The following is a 25,183-nucleotide window of genomic DNA, read 5'->3' as shown; positions in this document are numbered from 1 at the left end:
ATGATGTACAATGAATCTCTTCTAATATGGGGCTGTGAGGCCACTTTGTTTTCAGGGGTGTAGTTAGGATTATTAATAACTAATCAAAAGTCTGAATTCATCCCAAATGAGCACAGGTAAGAAATGTATACAAAGCATATTCACATGCACTCTGGATATAACATTAGTCATATATGCCTTCCCCACACACCCCTCTCTTTTGTTACCATTCTGATGGAATTCTTTAAAACACATATTTTCTATTTCTTAAACTATTTTTCTGTCATTCTTTTATCGCTCCTGCTTTAATACTGGACTCTTTTACTGTTTCTAGGTTCACTTGCAAAATTATGAGAGGCAAAGAAAAGAATAACAATATGCTAACCGAGGGCAAGTTTATATAACCTGTACTATATCAGCAATACTATTGACTCAAATGGGACTCCCCACAGTATCTTCATAGGCCAATGTAAAGTTAGATTTTTGATGCCTGATAATATGGTGATTTATTTTAGAATTTGATATCTTGTGATTTACAAAACCCATTGCACTAGAAACAAATCATTCAACCATTTGGGAATGTATTTAGACTTCGGTTGGATGATTTTTTTTCTACCCTTTTCATTAAGACCTTAAGATTAGAAAAACAGCATATTCAGACAAGAGATTCTCCAGATCCAGTAGCCCAGAAAAGTGTCTGCTAATGGGTATCCTCTTTCTCTGATGTATCCTTCCACAGGCTGTAATGCTGAAATTTTCAAGCTGTAGCCTTGCGTTTCTTGTAATACAAGTTGCATTCAGAGTTGTGCTAGATCATATGTAAAATAATAGTTATTTACCTTGGTACAATATAGTCTAGATATTTATCTTAGGCCTTGTGTCAGTGTAACTTAAAGGCTATTAAATGTGTGCTAGAAAGAAAGGAAATTAATTTAGTAGCTTAAGTTACTGGGGCTTGGGGTGGAGAGCTTAAGCTGCTTACAGAATTTTGATGTTTTCAAATGTGTAAAAAGATTTATTTTAATAAACAATTGGTAATAGACACGGTTACACAGAGATCTGTTCTGTGTTGTTCAACATGTTCATAAATAACCTGAAAAAGAGGTTGAGCAGCAGGATGAGAAAATTTTTTGCACAATACTAAGTTATTCAGCATAGTGAGACAAAGGAATACTGTGAAGAATTACAAAAGGATCTTATGCAACTGGGTGGCTATGCAATCAAATGACAAATTAAATTATTCTTGATGAATGATGTAGTGATAAATCATGGGGAAAACCATGAGGAAAACATGCCTATCTTCACATATAAAATGATGGGCTGGGGACTGAGCATTACCAATGAAGACTGAGGTTCTGGGGTTATGGCACATAAAGTTCCATGAAAATTTCAGATTACTGCTTAAGTACTGTCACATCCATATTAAAAGTTAGGATTTAATAGTGAAAGAACAGAGAATTCAATGAATTCCCTTGTATAAGAGCACAACTCATCCACTCTGGGTATTTCCGATACAGGAATTGAGAGGCACCAAATGAAGTTAGTAAGATCGATGTTGAAAACACAGTATCAGAAGCAGGTTTTAGTTGAGTAGGCTGTGTACATACAGAACAAATTCCAAAAGGACACTATGAATGCTGGAAATTAGCATGGGTTCAAGAAAAGTCTAGATAGATAAGAATCTATTGAGAGTTATTAAGCACATAGAAAGCAACCAAGCTCAGGGAATCAGCTACACTGAAAATAGTTGGAGGAAGGGAGATTATTCTGGGAGAGTATTATTTGTACGTAGCATATTCTTTCTTTGTCCCAGATAATTACTTCTGGACAATGTTGGGGTCTGTATATATTGATCTAAGTAAACCTTGGTGTAAGCTAGTATGGTCATTCTCATGTACTGTGTATCTATATACACACACATACTCACATACAGCGTACACAAGAATATATATATGCCTATACATATATATATACACACTGAATACATGAGAATATATTTATACACAGAGACATAAAATTATGCAGTATGTGTTCATACAATAAACACATCTAAACACATACATGCAAATATATATAAATACATTGAAATATTGTTGCTTACAAACACTGCCATCCTTAATAAGGTCATGGAGTTTCACAGGACAGCTAGTGCAAACTGGCAAAACAAAGTACACTTCATTATTTCCATGACTATATAGCAATAAACATACACTGAAAAGATGTTAATGCATGACACTAAAATAGCTTATAATTTCACATAAGAACAGGACTCTTTGAGTAGTTAAATATAGTTTGCAGTTAATTATCCCAGCAGGATGTAAAATGGTTATAAAACAGATTGGTAAATCTGTTGGATATGCCTTCTTTTTCCAAATATAGTGAAAGATACCAGATGAAGTATCTCTGTAAAATACAGTGATGAGCCAGATTCACCACTGGTATGAATTTACTCTTATGATTTCTATAAACTTCTCTCCCAAAACTTCTTTCCACCATTTTTTTTTTTATGTAACCAATCATTATGCCCGCATTTTATGTATTTTCATTTGTTGCTGTATCCTCTTTATCACCAAATAATGTTATCACTCTAATTGTCAAGAAATAAAGGTTTTCTATTAAAAAAAAAAAAGACACAATATTTCAACAACTTGAAAACTTGAATAGAAATTCAAAAATTTACTTCTCTTCTGAAAATGAGACAAAAATGCTGAGGCTTAGGGTATCATAATGTGGAAGTAGACAATATCAGTCAAAACTGTATTTTTTATTAACTTTTTTTTTACAGTAACACGTTAATAATTTTCTAGATGTAAAATACTTTCTTTATATATTCTTCATTATTGTTAAAATTAGGAACATTACATTTGTCTCAATGATTCTCTCCTTCTATGTGCAACACATACAGAAAGTTTCTTGACCAAAAGTCAAAACATTCAAAGAAATAAGAAAAATCTCAGTCATAAATGCATGGAATTAGGAAGCCATGCAGTAATGTTGTACAACCATTTGTAAAGAGATTTCATGAATGTTTTGTGGCTTAAATAATAAAATTAAGGTACGTTCGTGAAATATCTGTAGCAAACACCCCTATGTGTTAAAGGTAAGAGGAATGTGAATACCTGCTACATGTTAATGGGTGGTGTTCTACCTAACATAGTTATATTTGCCATTAGATACAAAGATCAATTAGTGGGAAGCAAAATCACAATTCATTCATAAAAGGAAAGCAAGTGAATCAGTTCATGGAGTGATAACATGAACAATGGCATTTTCTTCTCAGATCCTAGATTTATTAGTGCTCACCTGATACCAGAAAGCGACAATCCAGAAGATGACAAAATCTATTTCTTCTTCCGTGAAAATGCAATTGATGGAGAGCACACTGGAAAAGCCACTCATGCCCGAATAGGGCAGATCTGCAAGGTAAAATGATGACTTCTTTGTGGGAGATTGAATACTCTTGCAAGACGCTTGTGAGTGATTTTAGAAACTGCATTTTCTTGCCTGTAAACTATCCAGTATGAACACTGACATTGTACCGAAGCAGAGATCATCCCAAGTGAAAAATAATTGGGGGTTAACACACCCAAAGATGTACTATTCAGTTCTTCTCTGTTTGGGGAAGCTTCACAAACTACAACGTTTTGTTTAAAAAGTCATAGGCATCTTCTGAGGCTTAGAATGCGTCTGCAAAAGAGAGACTCTTTTACAGGAAATGTGATACTTCCAGGTAGGCCAAAAACATTTGAAGAATTTACTTTTTAAAGGAATGTTAATACCTTTCCATTCCCACTTTAGTGAAAATCTTTAAAACGGAGGCAAAGGAAGATTTAGTGAAACAGTTGTTTAAGCTTAGCTGTAAAAATGGGCAACATTTCAGAAGACTTTTAATGACTGCACATTGAATCATTCATCCACACTGATAAACGTCCACGTATTTTTCTGACAGACTTTTAAAAATATTTCTACAAATGGAATAATATTCATAAATGTTGTAGCTTTGGCAACTCTGATGTTTACAGTAAAATTTCATGTTAATCCATAAGCACAATTCAATTTATCACCTCAAATCCAGAGGTAGCTGCTTGAAAACTAATTACACCATAAGTATGGATGTTCTGGCATTTTAATCTAGGTTTTGGTCACTTGCAACTTGCATTTTTACTTTGTTGCTACCCACTTAAGAATATTAAACCCCTTAATTTTTACCAGGACATGGCAGCCTGGAAACTCTGGAGTAAAATATTCTGCCTTTCTCTCTTTCTCCAGCGTTACACATGTATTGCAGTATATAAAGAGGTTTGAATTTTCTTGATTTTGTTTTTTAAATGATGTGCTACTGTGATATATGTAACAATACAATGTAAAAGGAAAGGAAATCAGAATTAGTGTCTTTGATAACATAAGAATGCTTTCCTATGTAGAAGATGTATTCTTTTCTCTGTTTTCTGCAAGTAGCATCTTGTGGTTACTTACTACATTTTCTCTGTACTCTGTTGACACTTCAATCATAGACTGTTATAAGGTATTAATGCAAAATACTTTTGTTATTAGAATGACTTTGGTGGACACAGGAGCCTTGTTAACAAATGGACAACTTTCCTCAAAGCACGTCTGATTTGTTCAGTTCCAGGACCCAATGGCATTGACACACACTTTGATGAACTACGTAAGTGGCAGAAATGGCTTTGAATGCAGAAATGTTTTCAGGTTATTATCCATATGAATTTAACTTTGTTTTCTTTTCCATCTCTTGTTATTGCTACAGAGGATGTGTTCCTAATGAACTCAAAAGACCCTAAGAATCCAATAGTCTATGGAGTGTTTACAACTTCCAGGTACAGACTGTATCATTTTACTTGCATGGAAACTTGGGTGGCTGCTTGTTTTAAAGAGGTCTCTTTGTTAAAAATGTTTTTAAGAAACACAAGATTTTCTTAACCTTTGAACTAAGAAGTCAATGGCAGTAAGAAGTAATGAATTAGGTTTCTTTTCTTATGAGTAATGTACATCATCACTCTGGAGCAAGTAGTCACAAAGACTATCAGTTTCTCAGGCTGTTCTTGCTGTTGAATTGGGTTTTTCTAATGGGGATCAGAATTTGTAGCCCTTTCCACACAGACCTGGAAAAATAACACAAGCATAAATATAGTTGTTTGGGGGCAGGGTGAAATAGAAAAGCTGCGGTGTGAGAAATTGGCTAGTCAAGGAGGTATTAATAAAAAATATTGCTGAAATCTGGAAAGTTTAACAATCTTTCAAAAGTTCTGTTATTGACTCACATATAACTGTGACTTGAATGTTTTGGTTTCATTATGCTCTCACTGAGAACAAAATTATAATTGTAGCTTGGGCCTGAGGAAGGTTTGCAGTACTGGTTGCATTGCCACATTTATCTGCGAAGGACAAAAGTTTTAGTTTCTAAACAGAAAGAATGTTTCTAGTAATAACCAGGCATAGAAGAGGGAGATTTTTAAGTACTTACTGTCTTCTGTAAGAAATCTCAAAGTAAGAAACAACACTGAAGTTTGTGTGTGTGTTACTTAAATGAGAGTAGAGACTGCTAAAAAAATAGAAAAATGCAAAGTGTAGGAAAGAATTGAATAGTTCTCTAGGGACAACCTCAGTGAAGTTTACTCAAATTGGGGCTTTGGCCTTTTGGGGACAATATGTTTTAAACAGTGGAATAGCAGCCATCTGCTTAGGAAAATGTCTGGGAGATGGTATCAGTTATGCTGAACTTTCCCAAGAGGTGAGTTAGGATTGCTCTGAGAGCATGTCAGAGTTTTGATAATCAGCACATGCAATAAATTAGAAAGTAACAAGCTGCTCTTCCCATAGCTCTTCCACTCGATTAAACCGACTGATAATTTAAAGAACCTGACATGATTTCTTCTCTCCTCATTTTTAGTAATATCTTCAAGGGGTCAGCAGTGTGCATGTACAGCATGACTGATGTAAGGAGGGTATTTCTTGGTCCCTATGCCCACCGAGATGGCCCAAACTACCAGTGGGTTCCTTACCAAGGGCGAGTCCCATATCCACGGCCAGGAACTGTAAGTACCCTAAGAAATAAAGTAATCTAAAAAGGGAAAACTATGGAAAATATTTTCAAACATTGCATGATCCTTCATCTGAGATCCAGGAAAGAAACTGAAAAAGATAATGAAATGGATAGAGTGGCAGAAGGGAAAGCAAACAATTCCTCCAGGTCCAAAATGTACTGATTTACTTGTAAAGAATGAAGCTGCAATTGCAACTTCATTGGGGTTTTAATTTTGGCATTTGTATTAACAACTTCAGCAGAAGTTTGAGCAATGCCTGGAGAACTTTGCTTAAAGTCAAATGTTTAATAAATTATTCTGCATTATCCTTTCCTTGGAATTTGTCATTGTTCCAAATATTGGCTGAATCATTCTTGGTGAGAATGAACAGAAAACAGAGCATCTGCCTGGCTGTTAAGAAATACTCAATTGTTCTCGACATTGAATCTAGTACAGTAAGACAGATATTTCTGCAAAAGATTGACTATAATAATTTCTAACTCCCATTGGTATTTTTTAAAATCTATGTTTTTACCTGTTTCTCTGTTTCTAGTTTATGAATGACTAAAATATCAGTGTATATAAGACAACTATATTTATAACTCCCAACTGATATCATCACATAGAAATATTTAACTGCCTGTAAAGTTGCCACTAGTCTAAGAGGATGGGACATTGATGAAAAAAATGTTAATTGTATACATTGGGATAGATCCTTAGCTAGCACAAATCAGCTTGATCCATTTAAATTCTGAAATATCCTTGCTGAAGATGAAATATATGTGTACTTATGTATACATATAAACATACTAATATAAATGTAAATAATATATCCATCTAGAATATTCTTTTTAAATTCTCCTTAAATGTAAGGCTCAAAGCAAACCAGGAATAGTTTAGATCCTTTCTCTTAAATCATCAAATTTTCTGGTTTTGTCTGGTATGTTTTGAAATTGTTCATTCAAACCTGATCTTTCAAATGATGTTCAACAGTCAGACAGTATATCTGCTCAGCCTAATGAAAATGACTTCCTAAGCAAAAGAAAACAGTGGCTCCCTGACAGCCAGATTCCTCAGCACTCCTCACTCCCTCACTCTGACTACTAAAGGGATTTCCAGCTTTTTCCAGAGTTAAAATACAAGCTCTGAAGCATAGCAGAGGTTCCATTTCTCATTTGATGCTGATCTTGTTTGTTGTTTTTTTTAATTGCTATAGTTAATACTATATGTTAGAGGGCTTTTTTGAAGTTGTATTGTTTTACATCCCTGTGGAAAATGTGAATGAGTACATATTTTTGGTATTTCTTATATAATGATGTCATTTTCTTTTCCGCCTGGCAGACTTAGTAAGTTAGTGTTCATTATTCTGTTTACTCATATTCCTCTTTGATTCCAGTGTTGATTTAACGTTTCTAAACAAAAAAAAACAAAAAAAAAATTATGTAAAACTGCACACAAAGAAGAGGTTATATGTTTCTATCACAGAAACAGACTAAGATAAAGAACTCACTGGTGCACTGTGGCTTTCTTACATTCAGCAGAGATTAGACACAGCTCTATTGAGGTTCTGAATGTGCAACTCAAATACTTGCCCTAGGGACTGGCAACATGTGAGCTCTGCTGGTCTCAGGGTCTCTGAGTTATTCCAAGACTTGTTTGAGGGTCTTGAACTGAGGTCCATGTGGGAGAAGAATAACTTGAACAAATTCCCAAGAACAAGCCAAAAACCTGAATCCAGCCCTTAAGTGACCAAGTGACCTAAATCACCAGATCTGTTGCCAAAGTAGGGAAATACAATTAAGTTATATATACTTTTTTTTCCTGGCTACCCTCTCAGGATGAGTTTTATCCTTACAATTTCACTATAACATACTCACACTAAGATTCACAAAGAAAGTCCAAAGGCATTCAGATTTCATTGTAAACATTTTTCTTGCCTAAGGGCGAGAGTGATTCCAAATTTTACCATTCTACATAGTCCCCCAGTCACATCATGTAGTGCAAGAGGCCATGCTACTGTAAATGATGTTAATTAAAGACTGGCTGAGGCCATCAGTTTCTCCTAGCCCACTACTGCTGACTCTAATCCTGGTGTCTACTTCCAAAAGGATTTTTTTTTTTCTCTCACCATTGCTGAAATCATTTTATTGTATTAATAGGATAAAAATGAATTTTAAAAAGAGAATAATCTCTGGCTGAAAAGAAGCTGCTTCTTTTTTTTTTTTTTTTTTTTTTTTTGTCCTAAAGTGATAACATTGCATATATTTTCAATGACTTTGAAGACCTGTTGAGTATAAAGAAGAAAGGTTTTTGAAGTTCCTTTAGATGTCAGACTTGTGGTTTCCTTTTCCAAGAAACAGGGAAAGAAAAGGAAGAAAAAATCTGAGTTTCTTATGGTGATTCAGTTCCGCATCTCAGCGCAGTTAAACAGAACTGAATTATCTGAGGAATTTAGTAGGTGAGGTGCCAGTAAACTTCTTGAGCATCTGGTGACTTGCCCAGTACGAATAAGGAAAAAGGAAAGTTAATGGTTCTTTTGAAAAGTCAGAAAACTTTGTAAACAATTCTACATCAGATTCACATTTAACTAAGAAGTTGCCAGGATTCTTCCTTTTAGATCTATAGAACTTTTTTTTTTTTTTTTAAACCTTTAAACTGCATTTCGAAGAGGAAGGAGGATTTTTGTATATGCCTCATGTTGAATGAGATACCTCATCCTGAATTAATATCTGCCTTTCTGTGAATTCAGCTACAGAGCTCAAGTATCCTCTGCTTCATGGTACTAAGAGTCCATCTTCAGTTATGACCAAAGCAGTTTTTGTTCCCACCAAAATGTAGCTATTGATTTATTCTGCTGGACTCCCTAATAGGCCAGTCAGGGTATAGTCTATTTACCTCCTTCTGACTGATCAAACACCCTGACAGAGCATACTGGGGACCAGCAATTGGAAGTAGATGTTAAAAGCAAGAGTTCTTAGCCTCTACACAAACCAAAGATCAAGCTCATTTCTCCAAACTTTTTCAGGACATTTGTACTCATGCTTACCTTGGTACCTGAAAACTTTCTCTTTCCTCGGCATCAGTGGGATCGATCAGGTATATAAACATGAGTTCAGATGAAGCACCTTGCCAAATAGCTTGACTTAAACCCACTGATGTCAATAGTAGTCCTGTCATTAACATCAAGGATAATGTCTTTGTTGTGTATCCTGGTTTTGTGATCACAACATGAATAAATGTGACAGGATTCTCATTCTCAGGACTTTAGGTGGACTGAGACTCCTCTGCAAGCAATTTGGACTACAGATGAGTTAAATGTCACCTGTTGAGGAGTTATATCCAAAAGAGTTTTATTTCATCTCAGTTAGTTTCCTAAAATGGGGTGAGATTACTGTGAGCCACAGCCTAGTCCAGGTAGCACACTTCACACTTCAGATGTAAAATCACAAAGTAACTGTAATTTGTTTAGTCTCATAAAAGCAGGGGATCCAAGCAGTAACCTGGCTCTCGGAATTAGGAGTCCCATTTAAACACACAGAATTATGACACTAATTCTAGTTTTATGATTTTTCTGCATAAAATCTTGGTCAACATTGCTGCAAGTAAAATCCTTTGTTAGCAAATCAGCCAGAAAGTAAATATTCAAGCAATTGAAACACAGCTGAAATTTATTTACTTAAAATTGAGATGAATATTCATTTATTGTTTTTTCAGTGTTTGCCCAGCTGCAATTAATAATACTTAGTTCTTGTGTAGTGATTTTTAAAGCACTTTATATCTATTGTTTAATTAATCATTATCTAATTAATCTGAGTAATTAGTATTGAACTGTAGTTAGAATATCAATCAAGATGCAAAGCAAACTTAAAATTGTAGTGTTGGATTTTAAACACAATCTTTGAGACATACAATGGCTTGGCCAACAATTACAAAAAGCCTATCTGATTTTACCTTTGTAATATTTCTGTATGAGAGAGCAAGAACATATAATAATAAAAAAGCTGAAAAATGTTGATGCAATAAAGTAAAAAAATAACTTGCTTTCTGCTTAGTCTGCTCCACAGGCATTAATCAAATGTCCTCCCTCCCTCCACTCCTCCTTTCCACACTATATAATGGAACAGAATGTGGGAATTTGCTTACTAACAAATATGCCAAAAAGGGACAATTTACACTTTATATGTCCATGCTGGAACCGTCCTTTTGCTGAGTAGAACAACTACTCCTTTGGACAGCATTGATTTTTTAATTTAATTTCTGATGAATTATTAATAATTTGGATCAAGGTGATAGCAAAGACAATTGATTTCTTCTGCTGAGCATCCTGCTAGCTCTGGATTCTTGGTTAATAAGATGTTGTCCTCTAGGTTTTTAATTTAGTTGGAAGATATTCTATACATGGATATAAAGGGCAAATTATCGAGGGCATTTTAACACCAGATGTTTATACTTCAGGTTCAAATGCTGCAAACATAATAATTGCCAACAGTGTTTCAGAGTTTTATATATCCTAAATTGGTATCTCTGAACTGATTAGGAGTGGGGGACGCCAAGTCCTTTGTCGAGTATCTTTGGACTGGTGATTTAATGCCATTGTTGTTCATTTTCTTCATCCATTCAACTTTACTAACACACTTCTAATGCTTACTTTAAAGTAGCCTCTAATTGTTCATAAAATACTTATCAATTGTACAGAAGAGACGAGGGCAAATAGTGGTGGTTAGCTACAGTCCTCACATCTCCCCATGGGTACATGAGGTAGGTGAAAGTGGAGGAATATTTTTGTGGATACCAAAGCCACAGTCTTACCTCTCCTTCCCTTCTTAGCCTCTATGTTTTGCTCATGTTGAAAGAATGTGAGCAGGCAATTCTCTACTTTTTACAGATTATGGGCAAAATTGGCCCACACATGGCTGTATAAGGGGGCAAAGGGACTCTTTACTGTGGTACTTCATGGGGATGAGCTTAATCTCAAAGGGACAACAACTTTTCTGTTCCTGCACAGTACACAACAGTGAGGACTTATTTAAATTCTTTAGCGAGAGTCGTCTCACTTAACGGTATGAGCAGCAACTCTGACACAAGGCTTTCTTTAGAATCAATGGAGAGAGTAGAAATGCATCTAGGACTTGCCTCACCTGATTCGATTTAGTGTAACAGGATCCATGTTGTCAGGAATACACGGATGACACAGGCTTGTTGAGACAACCAGGAGTTTGAAAAGTCAGTAGAACAGGGAATTGCCACAGCATTTAAAGGTCTGATTCTTCAGAGAGGAATTGATTTCCAGTCAACTTCTGAACATAATGCTTTGAAACTAAGATGATGGCATAATTAATTCATTTTCTGCTGTATACATAAATACTGAAACTGCTTGTCACATATTGAATGATTTTAGATAATTCAGAATTTCTTCCTTCTGCCTATTAAAGATTAACACTAATCAGTAAATGACTGAAAATCCTTCTGCACTGCATAGTAGTAAGAAAAACAACGAATGAGGATCATTTACATTCTGTTAACCATATTGATTTAAATCCAAAATGAAATTAAAAAAAGAGACTTTTAGTGACAGAAATAACTTTTGTTATCTGTCATGCAACACTTAGATCCCCTGTCATATTTAATTATAGACTGCAGTAGTTGGGAAAATTGTAATGAAATGGTTTTCTAATATGTTACTAGTGATCAATAATAAAATGTAAAACATTTTCATTTTTATTTCCAGTGTCCCAGTAAAACATTTGGAGGCTTTGATTCCACCAAGGACCTTCCTGATGAAGTTATAACATTTGCAAGAAGTCATCCAGCCATGTACAACCCAGTATTCCCCATCAACAACCGTCCAATCATGATCAAAACAGACGTGGATTACCAGTTCACACAGATAGTAGTAGATCGAGTAGACGCAGAAGATGGCCAATACGATGTGATGTTCATTGGCACAGGTGAGAAGCCCCAAGTCTACACTGTCTGCTCCTCCAGGAGCAGATAGATAGATCAGATAAAATTTCATACTCTGAAAGATATATCACTGATATGTGTTCCAGTGTATTCCTGTGAAAATTTGGGGCAGGACTCAAAACTGCGTGTGTGGGGAGACCTTTGTTACATATATTCAGTGTTGCAGGTTCAGGCCGTGGCTTGCATAGCTTAATCCTTTAGGAGCTTTGCCAACTGGATTAAGATCAAACCACCCTCTTTTCAACTACTATTATTAGGGAATTTTATTAGAAATATCTTGCCTTATTAATTATAATTTAGTATTAAAATGCCAGTTTTGAGGTTCTCATTTTGAAGTGCAGCATAAGAGATATTAACATGAATGAGACAAATACCCAGGTATGGGAAATGTCTTCTGTGTCTTTTCAGGCATTTCAAGTGTTACCTTAAGATGCCCAGCTCTTTTGCCAGAAGAGTACATTGTTTTACATAAGATGAAGATATCTGGCTCATACAAAATGTTTTAAGAAGAGCTGATATTCAAATATAAACGTCCCCTCCAAAACATTTGTGGAATCATACAGCTTGGGCATTTAATAAACATAGGAATATGCACTCAGGAAATACTTTTTTGTTTTGTTTTGTTTTTTTCCCAGAAAGGTAATAATGAGAAATAGCAGTGGAATTAGCTGATACACATTTGCTTAAGTTCAGTGGCTTCAGAACTATGGTGGTTGGATCTGCTTCTTCACCTTTGAAGATTTTCCATTAGTTGGCTGATTGTTTCAGTTACATTTAATAAAAGTTTTTTAAACTTCTATTGAACATAATTGCTAGTAATTAGACATTGGCATCATGAAGCCAAAACAAGTCAAACCAAAACCCCACTGTTTCTTTTCAGCTTTGGACCAAAAACGTCTGTCTGGCTGTCTGTCTTATAACAGTCCAATTTTTGACTTGTTTTAAGTACAGTTCTGGTGCTCTAGACCTGGGGTCAGATTTCCTAAGCAATAAATCTCAAGATCTCTTTCATGTTGATGCCTGAAATATATTACAAGTAAACCGAGAGCTGATGAAGCTTTGTGTACCAAACACAGTGCATGCGTAGCAATTCAGAACATTTACTGCAGGAAATGCAGCTCTGTAGAAAGTGTTCCAGCCCTTTAAATCAGTGAACTGAGTTATTAGATACCAGTGCAACAATATGTTCTTGCATAAAACATTGAAAAGTACTTTCATAGAATTTTACACAGCACAAATATTTTCCATCACACATTGGAAACTTCAATGCCATCTACACTTGGCAGTATTTTGTGCCTTTCAACAAGTCTTCTATGACCTGATTCAGCCCAGAAAAAGAATTAATGGCAATTCTCCCCTTGGCTGTGATGTGAAGGAACAAACCCTTCAGCATCCAGAGTTCGATGCTTAACAAACATAAAGAGCTGATTTATGTCTACATCTTGAGCATGAGAGGTGGCATTTATCTCACCAAAGTTTGGCATTCAGTCTAAGAAAGATGAGTTGGCTTCTGCAAGGGAGAGAGATAAGTACTTCCAGAGGGATTCGTTGTCCTTTCTTCAAGAGTAAGATGAATAGTTATGCAGAAGTTCCTGTCTGTTTTCAGACAGTACACGAGACTTGCTTAAACCTGAGCTATAGCTTTTAGAAAGTTATCATTATATATAGTGCTTCTTATCTAAATTTGCCAGGCAAGGTCTCCCTCCAAAAGAGCCTCAGTGATATCTAGCTCTTACCTTTGAGCTGGGAATTTACCTACTCACCAAATTCCCTAAACCACTAATATTCAGGTGTGTGGTAAATGCTCTGGATCCCATCCAACATTGCTGATAGTTGCACCCAAGAATTGTAAGAAAAGTATTGAAAGGTTATTACTTGCACTTTCCAAAACAGATTTCAGCACCAAAAACACAGCTTCATAAGTGCAGAGTGTTATTATTTCTTCAAATATTACTTTTTCCTATAGAAATTGTTCTTTTTCCAGGAGGAGGTTATACCCTCATGGGAACAAGAACAGGCGTTGCAACACCTGTGCTTGGAGCTGGAGCACAAAAGGTGCTCCTCTGAGCTCACTATCCTTACTGCGGTTTTCAGAATGAGGAAAGGGCATCTTCCATGCAGGAGGAAAGGAAAAGAGGCAGAACTGAGGCCCTGCCTGCCTTCCTCCAGAAAGCTGCGCTGAGCCGGCTGGTCAAAGTCAAAGGAACCAGAAACAGATACACAATCAGTGTGTATTACATCTTCTCCAAGCAAAGAGCAAGCTGAGAAGCAGATTAGGGACTCTAGTCACGGTCCAGTTTTCCGCTTGATGATCTGAACCTATGACAAAGCCAGAATTGAGTTCTCTGGGGTATGACTGAATTTTTCTGTGCAGGTCTGTCCCATCAGATTAGATACATTTCTGTGTATTTTCCCACTGCTGTTGCAGCAATCTACATTATTCCCACATGCTGCTGAACTTCAATATGTTGAAGAAATACTTTTTTCTTTCCCTTTTCATTAAACAACTGATGATAATTGAACTCAACATAATTAATGGCCATCCAGTGTGGTCACATTTTCCTTTCCTGTGGGTGAAATCTTTAGCCGAGCAGTTTCTTTCCCACTGTGATTGTACCAGCGTGTTTCACAATGGAAATAAAATCATATCAGCGTGTTTGAAATTATATCAGAAAAAAAACGGATTTAAGATATGCACTTAATGCATATCCTGAGTGTCTGATGTTTGGGATCATTTGGCACAGTCAAGGTACATCTGTCAGTAAAGCAAATTAATAACAGTAATCTTATCTTACTGAACAGAGCCTATTGATCCTAAAGGAGAAGCCTGATTCCATTTGTGTGAAACTGTTTGAAATACTACTCTGTAAAACCAGATCTAGAACTCAGATAAAGCCCCACTTTGGTACCCGTGGCCTGACCAGAGTGGCTGTAGTGATTAACACAGTGTATCTTTGACCTCAGAGGCTTTCGCAAGCATCAAGCCACTGTAATTGTTGCAGGATCCACTTAAAAGTCAGGTCTTTTTTTGAAACAACATTATCTGGGGAACTCGCGTCTGCTCAGTGCCCTGTGCAGACTCTACAATTTCTCTTGTGCTGTTTTATCAAAAATCCCCTTTTATTTCTGGAATATGGCTTTTGTTGGATTGTGACGGAGGACAGCCGTAGTCCAACATAGCATACAATCACGACACATTGCTACACTGTTATATTTATTAGATCTGAGTTCTCTTTTTTGACCCATACAATGTATTTTCCTCAAAACCACAGTCATCAAATTATCATGATAAATAAGGAAATGAACTCATCCATTGCATTACAAATATAACATTAAATTATCTGTTGTTCTAAATTACTCCATTGTAGAAATGTGGAAAATTTTTTTTTCTTCGTGTTTTAAAGTTTATATTGCTTTTGTTCTGCATTGTTCTCAATATTTCTTGAATGAAATATATTCAATTAGTACCAGTAACCATAATGAAAACCACTTACCAAACAACTTATCTAGAATATTTTGCTAAATTAGTTTGTACATGTAGCTGCCTAAATAAAAAGAAAGCTGTGCTTTGCTTTGTTGTTGTTGTTTTAAGAAAGAACTGGGTTTTTTTCTTTTAAAAAGAATCTATGACTTTGTGACTAGAGAAAGAAAACAATTGCAAAAAAATTATCTTTCTTAACTTAAAAAAATACTTATTTAGAAACCAACATCTACTTAAATGGAAGAAGATGGAAAAATGGAAATCTCAGTTCTACAGGATATTCTAGGATTTCTAGAATATTTTAGTCCAAATTCCTGTAAAGAAGTTGAAATATCAGAATTTTCTCATTAAATCTGTAACTTTTAAGATAGTAATTTTATAAAAATGACATTTTAAACCCATGTAATCTATTTTTTTCCATTTAGTCTACTTTTTCAATTTAATATAAAAGTGGTGAGTTGTCATCTTGTTAATCAGAAATTTCAACTAACACACACAAATATGTATACATACAAAACATGTTTTGATCATGTTTAATTCTTGTTTTGAGAGTGTTGACCTTTACAATCCTGTTACTTTGAGAATTTTAGCCATTTAAAAATGCCTTATTTTTCCTAAGTTATTACTGACATAGAATGTGCAACATGAAAGGTCCTCAGGAACCTATGTTAGTTGTTAACCCCAACCTATGTTAGTTGTTATTCCTATGATATATTTACATGGCACTACACTTGGCTGGTTAAAAAGAAAAGTTGCATCCATTTGTTGTTTCCATTTTAGAGAGTCTGCAATGATGCGTACCAACCTAGAAATGATCCTTTATTCTTTTTTTCCTGCTGAAAATCCTTGTCATGAATACAAAACAAAAAAAAATCACAGACATAGAAGCTGTAAAACAGAGATGGTCTTAAGTCACAAACCATATTCACAAAACCAGAGGCTGTAGCTCTGAAATTTCAAGTGTTGGCCTTGTCTATGCTAAAGCCAATCACAAAACCCCAAGAATGTAAATGGATGTAGTATTAAAAGGCTGGCACACACCTATTTCTAAACAGAAGATACAAGTTGTATTGCTTTTTACCCCTCAGTGAAGATTAGTATCTAACACACAGAGAAATATATATGCCTTAAGGGACTTACACATCTTAGGTACTTTGTTTGACATGAGGAAGATCGCCTGTACTTAAGAGATGTAACAGCTTCATCTGCCTAACAACATTTATCCAGATGTTTTTATATCTATACTGAGCCTTCTGACAGCATTTTCATATGCATTTTAAGAATGACAAACATCATATTGAATATGGACAATAAAACATGCCTGCGTAAATTTAGTGCACTTCCTTCCTCAATTAAATGACTGAAACATCTGTCATTTTATACTGTGACTTAAATAGTATTTCAGTCCTTTTCATTCTTTAATAACTACAGTAGTATTTATCATCTTTGTTGCATTTTGATACTTGAAAGACTTCAGTGAAATGTCCTACTGACATTCTGTGTTTTTCTAGGTTATTTTGAATAGCAGTTGGCATTTTGAACAAGTGCTCAGAGATGTGCAGCTTCACAATCTTTATATGTGAAATAATTACATACTAGAAGAACCTCTGGCTGCTCTGAAAATGAAGTATGCTTCTTAAGCACCTGAAAACTTTTTTTTTTTCCTTTTCTTTTCAAGATATTGGAACAGTTCTTAAAGTGGTTTCAATTCCTAAGGAGACTTGGCACGAATTAGAGGAAGTCTTGCTGGAAGAAATGACAGTCTTTCGGGTAAGTGCGGCTAAATTTCAAGTGTCAGGTTGTAGATTTCTCTGTGGACAGCTGCAAACTAAACTTCTTGCAGTCTAGCCAAGGAATAGCCTGGCATACCCCTCTAATTAGCTTGTCATTTAGAGACCCAGACACTAGTCAAAATAAACCTTGAAACTTTCAGTGCTAGCTGGAGGTTAATGATAAAGGAAATGGCATTCTGGGCTCCTGTTTTGTGGTTTAAAAAGTAAATTAGTATCTCTGAATCTTAAAGCTATTACATGCTGGAGTTAAATATGTATCTATGCAAGTCTGAGAATAATGCAAGTCTGTTTTCTCCTGCAGAGATCTACAGTACATTAATTCTGTAGTTGCATCAACTCTTAACACTATTCAAACTATCAGCACAATGTAACTAGGAAGATAGTTTAGGAAAAAGAGTGATCTGCACAGATTTCTTATGCCTAATAATCTGAGAAACAAAGAAAGTGTTTATATTGTCAAAGGTGACTTTAGGGTCTCATTTTCATGGTTAGACACCATAAACACTCCCTAATCTTTACTACTTTTTTCGTGAAAATCGATCTCTTCCATTTTTCCCATCTGAGCCACCTAAGAAATAAGGCATCCCATAAGCACCCCTGCAAGTCGAGGCAGAGTAAACCTTTCAAACACTTTCCAGACAGAACCCAGGGATGTCTCGTGTTTTGTACACAACAACGAATCATTTACATTCCCCACGTTATTCTCTTTGTCAGTGCTGTTTTATAGCTCTGTTTCGCGGGCCCCAGGCTTTCGGGGGGTGGGTACCTAGCTGGGAGGGCGAGGTTAATCTGACAGTGTGAAGATGATGCGTCGTGTGATCTCACTCCAGATGTGCTGACAAGGGCTCCGAACCTGCCACAGAGGCCCAGCCACCCTGTTGCCATCCCTTTATCTTTGGCATCTAAACAGACAAAACATATCTAAACAGACCTTGTATATCTTTATATTGTTATTTTCAATTTTTTTTTTCCTTTTACAGGTAGTCTTGCCTTTACTGGTACCAATCTTGCACAGATTCTACTGTATAAAGTGCAAGATACTACTTTCTGCAGTCCATTGGGGTTTTTTTGAGGGTAGAAATGTGGGGTTTTTCTTTTTTTTTTCTTTTTTTTCTTTTTTTTTTTTTAAGAGAAGAAAAAAGTAGAAACTATGAGGAGAAAATGAGACAAGTAATTTGTGGCTCCCAGATTTTTTCTTTTTTATACACGCAAAAGTCATTACATTAATGCAGGGTAATTTGGCAATTGTTGATAATGTATGAGTCTCTTCCCTAAATTAAGTAGAAGTGCCAAGGTAAAGCAGATCAGAGAAATATAAAAGTGAATGAAAGAAAATAAATGAAGTGAAAGTTTTATTTCAGAAAGGCTTTACAGAAGTAGTATGGTTAATGGCAAATTGAAATCTGGTATTTCACTTTACATGCATATTTATTCATTGCACAAAAGGATTTTGGTGTTCTGATTTACTTGAAAGCTCATTTATCTCATTTGACATACATTTAAGCCTTAAAGAAGGCATTAATGTACTTCAGTGCAATAAGCAGAATTTGTATGCATAAGATATGGATCTTTCAATAGGGAATTTGCAATCTGGTTTAAATGTACCTCAATGAAATGCAAGTTTTCTTTAGTTACTAAAGAGTCTACATGCACCATAAAGAATGCATTTTGATGGTTAAAGTGCAATGCGCTGAATACAATGCTTTTCATTCATAATTCCACCAAACTGAAAGTCTTCTATATCTATTACATTGATAACAAATGCCTCTTTTAACCCCATTTGTGCAATATTTCTCTGAACAGCTGAGCAAACAAGCTAATGAGATCAATTTTCATTCAAATGTTACACTTAATTGATGCTTTCTAATATGTGGTCTATTAACCCATTTGTAAAGGCAGGTCCACATGCTTAACATCCACTGACCCATATCAAATTCTCTCAGGATTAGCAAGTTAAAAGCTACACAAGTGTAAAAGCTTAATAAGGACTTTATTAATATACATAACCAATAGTATGATGCATGGGATCAATAGCAGGTTTCTAAATAGAATGAAATTCATACAGAATTGACTTGCACAGTTTGTAACCAAATGATGCCACTTTTACTCTCAGGATTAAATCCATTCAAGCAGTTGGATGTAAAATGCATAACAGCCTTTTAATCAGATCTAAATGTACTTATTCTGTTAAATATTTCCTGCAGTCTCTCATGTAAAAGAGTAGATATTGGTTTGACATCTGCTTGCTACAGATAAGTATAATTAAGAGTAGATTTAGCTAGGAGTAACTCTCCTAGTGACCCATTTGGTTGATTAAATAAGGGGTATTTCAGTGTGCAAAAAAATTATTGCCAGTTTTAGTTCTGTGTTCTGCAAATAGGAGTAACTTCTTTGTATGTGAATAGTGTGGTGCAGTCAACAAGATTACATTTGGGATTAAAGCTTGTTTTTATGAATAAGGTTTTGCAGGAATGAACATTTTACTTTGCTATGGCTAAAGGGTGTTGCTTAATTTGGTGTTATCACCTTTAATATAGTCTCTACGTACTTTGATACAGCCACTATTATTTTCATATTTCCTGGGAGGTTCTTTAAATATAGTCATAATATTAAATGCAGATATTAATTTCCAGATGTGAAACTAGTAACAAAATAATCACAATAAGAAAACCATAAGAAACATTAATTTCCAGATGTGAAACTAGTAACAAAGTAATCACAATGAAACCATAAGAAATATGGAAAATTATATGTCTCCAGTCAATATAGCAATCAAAGATGCACCTTGATATGTACATCCATTCTAATTCACTTATAGCGAAATAATATTCCACCTGTTGCAAAAGACAAGAAGAAGCACTATTACTAGGGAGTATCTAGTTTATTTCAAGATTTCTGTGTTGGTCAAATAGCATTTTAGCAGAACTTTTATGATTATAAAACTCATCTTATATTTTAACTCTTTTTTCCCTCTAGGAGCCCACTGTTATTTCAGCAATGAAGATTTCCACAAAACAGGTACTATGAGCACAAGCTTGAAATCACTTTTAAAGATTTATTGGTCTGTGTCTTTTAGAGACAGTAACTTGGCAGTCAGTAGAGATGTATTAATTATGGCAGCAGCATCCTATCCCTTTACATAAACATCAGTAGATTCTCAGGAAAATGTGACATGCAAAGGAGAAAGGAAAAGCCTAACTTGTGTTACTTACTGGTAAGGTGGAAACTAAACACAAACTAACCAGCTGTCTGGAGGCTCTCAAGAAAAAAAATATCCACGTTATGGAGTGTTCTCATGACAGAGAAACTATTCAAAAGGAGTGGCCAGACTTGGTACCTTACTTCCATGGGACTAGTTCTAGTCACTGTGGGAATGATTTTGTACAAAATGCAGAGTGGAAGCAAAGACTGGAAATGAGGCATCCTCCTGTCTAATGCCCATTCCATTCCTGGATGTGCACCATTCAGATTGAACAAGAAGGATAGATTTAGTCCAAATTTTCTATGGCCTTCTGATTTAGTGAGATTGTTAGGATATGGCTTCCAGGCTCCAGAATTCATATTTATTACTTCCTGTTGAGTGCACTAATAACTAGCTTCTTAAAGAAAATGTATTTACAACAGCCTTCGTTATAGACCAGACCATAGCTAAAACTAACTGGACTTTTTGATGGACGGAGGTAAAGTTTTGACTCATTTACAGTAAAGGTGATTCCTGCATTTCCAAGCAAATATGGGCAATTTTTTTAGGCTTCTTTATAAAACAACTGATAAATTATGTAGTCATACAAAGAACTATGGGTTGCGGTCCGGGAGTGAAGCAGGTATTAGGGACCGATCTTCCTCTTCTGCCTGGAATTAGGTAGATGGACTCCAGCCACTGTCATTTCCTGTCTCAAAAGTCTAGGCCATAAAATTCAATGTCAAATTTAATATTTTATTTTTTTATTTTTCATATTTGTATTGATTTGGAGCCTAATTCAGTAAATACAAGCAACTTGTTCATCGCACTCACTAATTTTTCTATTAATGTCCTTTTCAGTAAAGAGGAGATTTGGTATTACTTCCAGGACTGGGTGCACAAAAAATTCTGTGTGTTATAAATAAGATTTAGTTAAGTCACCTCCCTTGCTCTATACATTATTAAACAGAAGTTGAATTTAGTCTGTAGTGAACAGCCATATTAAGTTTGAAGTGCTGCTTATTTAACTCAGAATAAACCATATTTAGGAAAGCTGTCTGAAAACATGTATTTGACAAAACATTTTGTTTGGGGACACTCTTCTAACATAGTGTACCACCTAAAACAATAAAAATGGCAGGCCAAAAAAAAGGACTATTGATTACTGGGATACTTAAAAACGAACCTATCAAGTTGTATATATGTTCACATCATACCAAAATGCTCTGCTTTGGATTGTTTTTATAAGTACATTCCCTTAAAGCAGCCAGTCATGTTGGATAATGGACCATGTATTTTCATACAACTTCTTCTTCAAAGCATCTTTAGTTATGCAGGCGAGATTCTTCTTCAAAGCATCTTTAGTTATGCAGGCAATACAATTTTCCCTGAGTCTTTTGAAAACAAATTTACACTGCTAAAATTGTCTAAAGCTAAAAAAGAGCATAAGACACAAGTTATTCAGGCAGAGTTAAACTCATGAAAAATCAAGCAGCCTCAGGCTAAAAATGACAGAAGCACAGTACAGTGTGACAAGCTTTTGGCACTGTGTCTCTGTATCAAACAAGTATATGGCAACATGTTTGCATTTTGTATTTATGATTTAAAAAGACTGTAGTTTTATAACTCAAACACTTTACTCATTGTGTTCTGATAAGCAGGGCGTTTTTCATATAAACAGCATGATAATTCTATGCATTGTAGAAAGCATGAGCATGAAATGTAAACAGTAAACCCAGCATGTCCTATTGAATAACTTTAAAGCAATCACTTCATTTTATGTTTTCCAGTAAAAATTCTTTCATTCAATTACAAAAACATGGTACGGGGAGTTTCTCCTTATTTTTGAATGTTTTCCTACACTGGTTGTTCAAAGCAGCGTCTTTTGCATCATGCCAGTATGATCGATTACAAATTACTCTTTTTCCTAAAGAACAAAATCTACAATTTTTAAGGAGCAGAACTTAGCTTAAGTTTTAAAATAAATGAAACTCTCAGCTTCCCATGCCTCTCTCTATGAGTGTGAATTTGGCCCTAGAGCAAAGAATGACTTTGAACAAGGAGACTTAGACTTTACATGTAAAACTAAGCCTTGATACAGTCTATCTCAACTCTACTGTCTTTAATTCACAGGAATGATATTTATATTTTCTCACTGAAGCTAGATATTCATCCTAATTAGGTTCAGAACCCTAGCCTTGTGTAACCTTATCGCCTAAACAACTTATGCATGGTTAGCAATAGACACAAACCCTCAGCAGACAGCATCCTTAGAGCCACTGGAACATCCTGCAGCTGCCAAAATTCACAATTCTGTGGGAGCCAGGCTTGCAGGGACCCCCTGGCTACCACTTGGCCATGAGTCTGTCAGGTGTGGCTCCGTAATTCTTCTCTTGATTTAAAAATGTGGAAGCAGGCCAAAAAGTCAGGCCTGGCTTTCAGTAAAAGATGACATTTTTGTGGAGCAAGCTCTCATATTTTTCTCAGGGTCAGGTCTGCGATCCTCTGTTTCAAAAAGCCATTGGATTTCTGGTAAGATGGGGATAAAACAAGGAGATCCTTGGCTGATACAGGCCATCTCCTCATCAGGTGAACTGCTATGAAGAGCTTTTGTTTCTCCTCCGTAAGATTCTCAATCAAAAGCATGGCAGAGACCTTCAGAAAGACCTTAGTGACTACCTTTATAGTATTTTTCCCAAAGTAATGAATTTTATTCAGAAATCACCATTTCTGTCTATAGTGAGCATATAGAAAGGACCAGGTCAAAATGGATATGTCACTTAAACAGCCTCCTGAATTATACTGCATCATGTACTTGTCAACACATAAAATTAAATTAAATGGAATTTGAACCTCATGCTCCCTAAAGTTTCTTTTAAAATTCTGCCTGAGTTCTTCTTTTTAAGCACTACATTTTTTTCATCTCTCTTTTTTTTTTTTTAATTGCAATTGCAAAAATCTCAGTGATTTCTTTGTCCGACTTCTAGGGACAGACTGCAGTTTGGGCAACACCGTGGGGGACACAGAAACCACTGGATTGCTTAAAACATTAGTCTCCTCAGCTTTTCTGGAGTTCTGATACATCTGCAAGAATTTTTAGGGGACAGTTTCCTCCCTCCTCCACCCCCCTCTGATTTGATCTGATAATCAGCTGATTTATTAAGTTAAAAATCTCTTGGGAGACACTCTTTGCCCAAAAGGCAGTTTGACTGTGTATGGCAAAGTTAGGTCAGACCATTGTTGCAAATCATTCTATTAGTATTTTCTGATTTTCATACTGCCTGGATTTATATATTATTTGTGTCGAGAATAATGATCACCAGCTGGAGTCTGAAACCATGATCAGAAGAGCAGCAAACAGGGCAGCAGCCTTCAGGCTGTGCAGCACCTGAAACACGTGTTGTAGTTCACTGACTGAACTTTATGAACTTATCTGCAAGAAATAGTCTTTAAGTAACCCCATTTTTGTCTCACTTTTTTTTTTTTTTTCTCATGTATTACTGGTCATTCTTTAATTCTGAAGATACTAATCAGAAATTAGGGAGGGTTTACTGATGAAATGAAACTGGTTAAAGGGGTGCATAGGAAACCACCACACTGTTCTTTTTTTTCCCCATGTGTATTCTCTGGGTTGATTTTTATATTAGTTGCACCACACATTTCTACATGCTTATATAGGTATTAATGCCCCAATTACACAGGGCTCAGATCAATACCATCTGGACATTTAAGATACTTAACTGAAGCACTGACTTGACCTGTGCTGCCTCCATAATCAGTAAAGAGAAAAGGCATCCCTTGAGAAATGGTTAGGTCACTGAAGATTTGTATTTCTGCTCTTTTCACTGCAGAAGGTACCCCTGAGCTGGGAACTTCATTAAGTGTCTTAAGTTAGAAGGAATCAGCTTATCCTGTCTGCTGCCTGTCTTCTGCTTCTCAAGGGTGCAGCACTAGCTGGGGACTGGTACATGCAGTCAAGGCTTTGTACAGAGCTCTGCACAATCACAGGTTTTTGCCCAGAGAACGTGGGTTTGCAGCCCAGCTATGGCACTATAATAGAGGGAAGCAGCTGCAAAGACAGGGCTTGGTTTTCAATTTACCAGTGAATTTTCCTTTGTGTGCTTTTCCTTGTCATGTTTTCCTTGAGAAAATACTGATGTTTATATAAATGCAGGGGATGTTTCTGTTACAATTAGTATGTCTGTATAAACTGTCAAGCTGCTGTCTCTTGAAAGAAGTCAATGCAACACCTTTTATCAGTGTTTTTGGTTTTGCTGTCTCCTGGTATCCAGCGCTCGTGGTTTCCAGTTTGTAGGTGACCTCAGCCACCTTCCATTCCTGAATTCCCTAGAAGGGGTATCTCTAGGACATCACAATGCAGGAGATAAAGAATTTTCATAACATTTCTTGAAATTTTTCTTTTCACACCAGCCTTATGTTTTTGAAGAAAGAAAAATGAATACGAACTTGTATTTTCTTGGTGGGATTGCTTGGATTGAGCCTTTAAAAAGAAATGTGTTAATTGTTCCACCATGGGTGCTGGGTGACAAAGCTTAAAGTTTTGATAGCAAACTGTCAGTGTTTCCAAAACAGAAGATTATGCCATTTAATTTTTGTTTACCTGTTTATTTTGTTTTCCCCTAGTTTTGCATCTCAGAGGGAACTTTATTTACTTACTACACTACTTGTTTTCTTTGTGAATTAGTGCTAAGCTGAAATATCACTGTTTGGACTATCACGT

The 25,183-nt window shown here is 35.7% G+C and overlaps 1 protein-coding gene across 1 annotated transcript in view; it reads left to right on the top strand.

Moving 5' to 3' along the window:
* Window positions 1-25,183, top strand: part of SEMA3A (sema domain, immunoglobulin domain (Ig), short basic domain, secreted, (semaphorin) 3A) — a 241,125-nt gene that overhangs the window by 202,251 nt on the left and 13,691 nt on the right. The window contains exons 8-14 of the mRNA XM_014964076.1: window positions 3,260-3,402; window positions 4,534-4,648; window positions 4,748-4,817; window positions 5,891-6,035; window positions 11,752-11,971; window positions 17,147-17,238; window positions 20,238-20,279. Of these exons, the coding sequence (XP_014819562.1) occupies window positions 3,260-3,402; window positions 4,534-4,648; window positions 4,748-4,817; window positions 5,891-6,035; window positions 11,752-11,971; window positions 17,147-17,238; window positions 20,238-20,279 (827 nt within the window). The remainder of the gene's footprint in view (window positions 1-3,259; window positions 3,403-4,533; window positions 4,649-4,747; window positions 4,818-5,890; window positions 6,036-11,751; window positions 11,972-17,146; window positions 17,239-20,237; window positions 20,280-25,183) is intronic.

Source organism: Calidris pugnax, unplaced genomic scaffold, assembly GCF_001431845.1.
Source record: "Calidris pugnax isolate Ruff unplaced genomic scaffold, ASM143184v1 scaffold44, whole genome shotgun sequence".
Classification (NCBI taxonomy): Eukaryota; Metazoa; Chordata; class Aves; order Charadriiformes; family Scolopacidae; genus Calidris; species Calidris pugnax.
The sequence above is the reverse complement of the archived record's forward strand: the minus strand, read 5'-3'. Positions and strand labels throughout refer to the sequence as shown.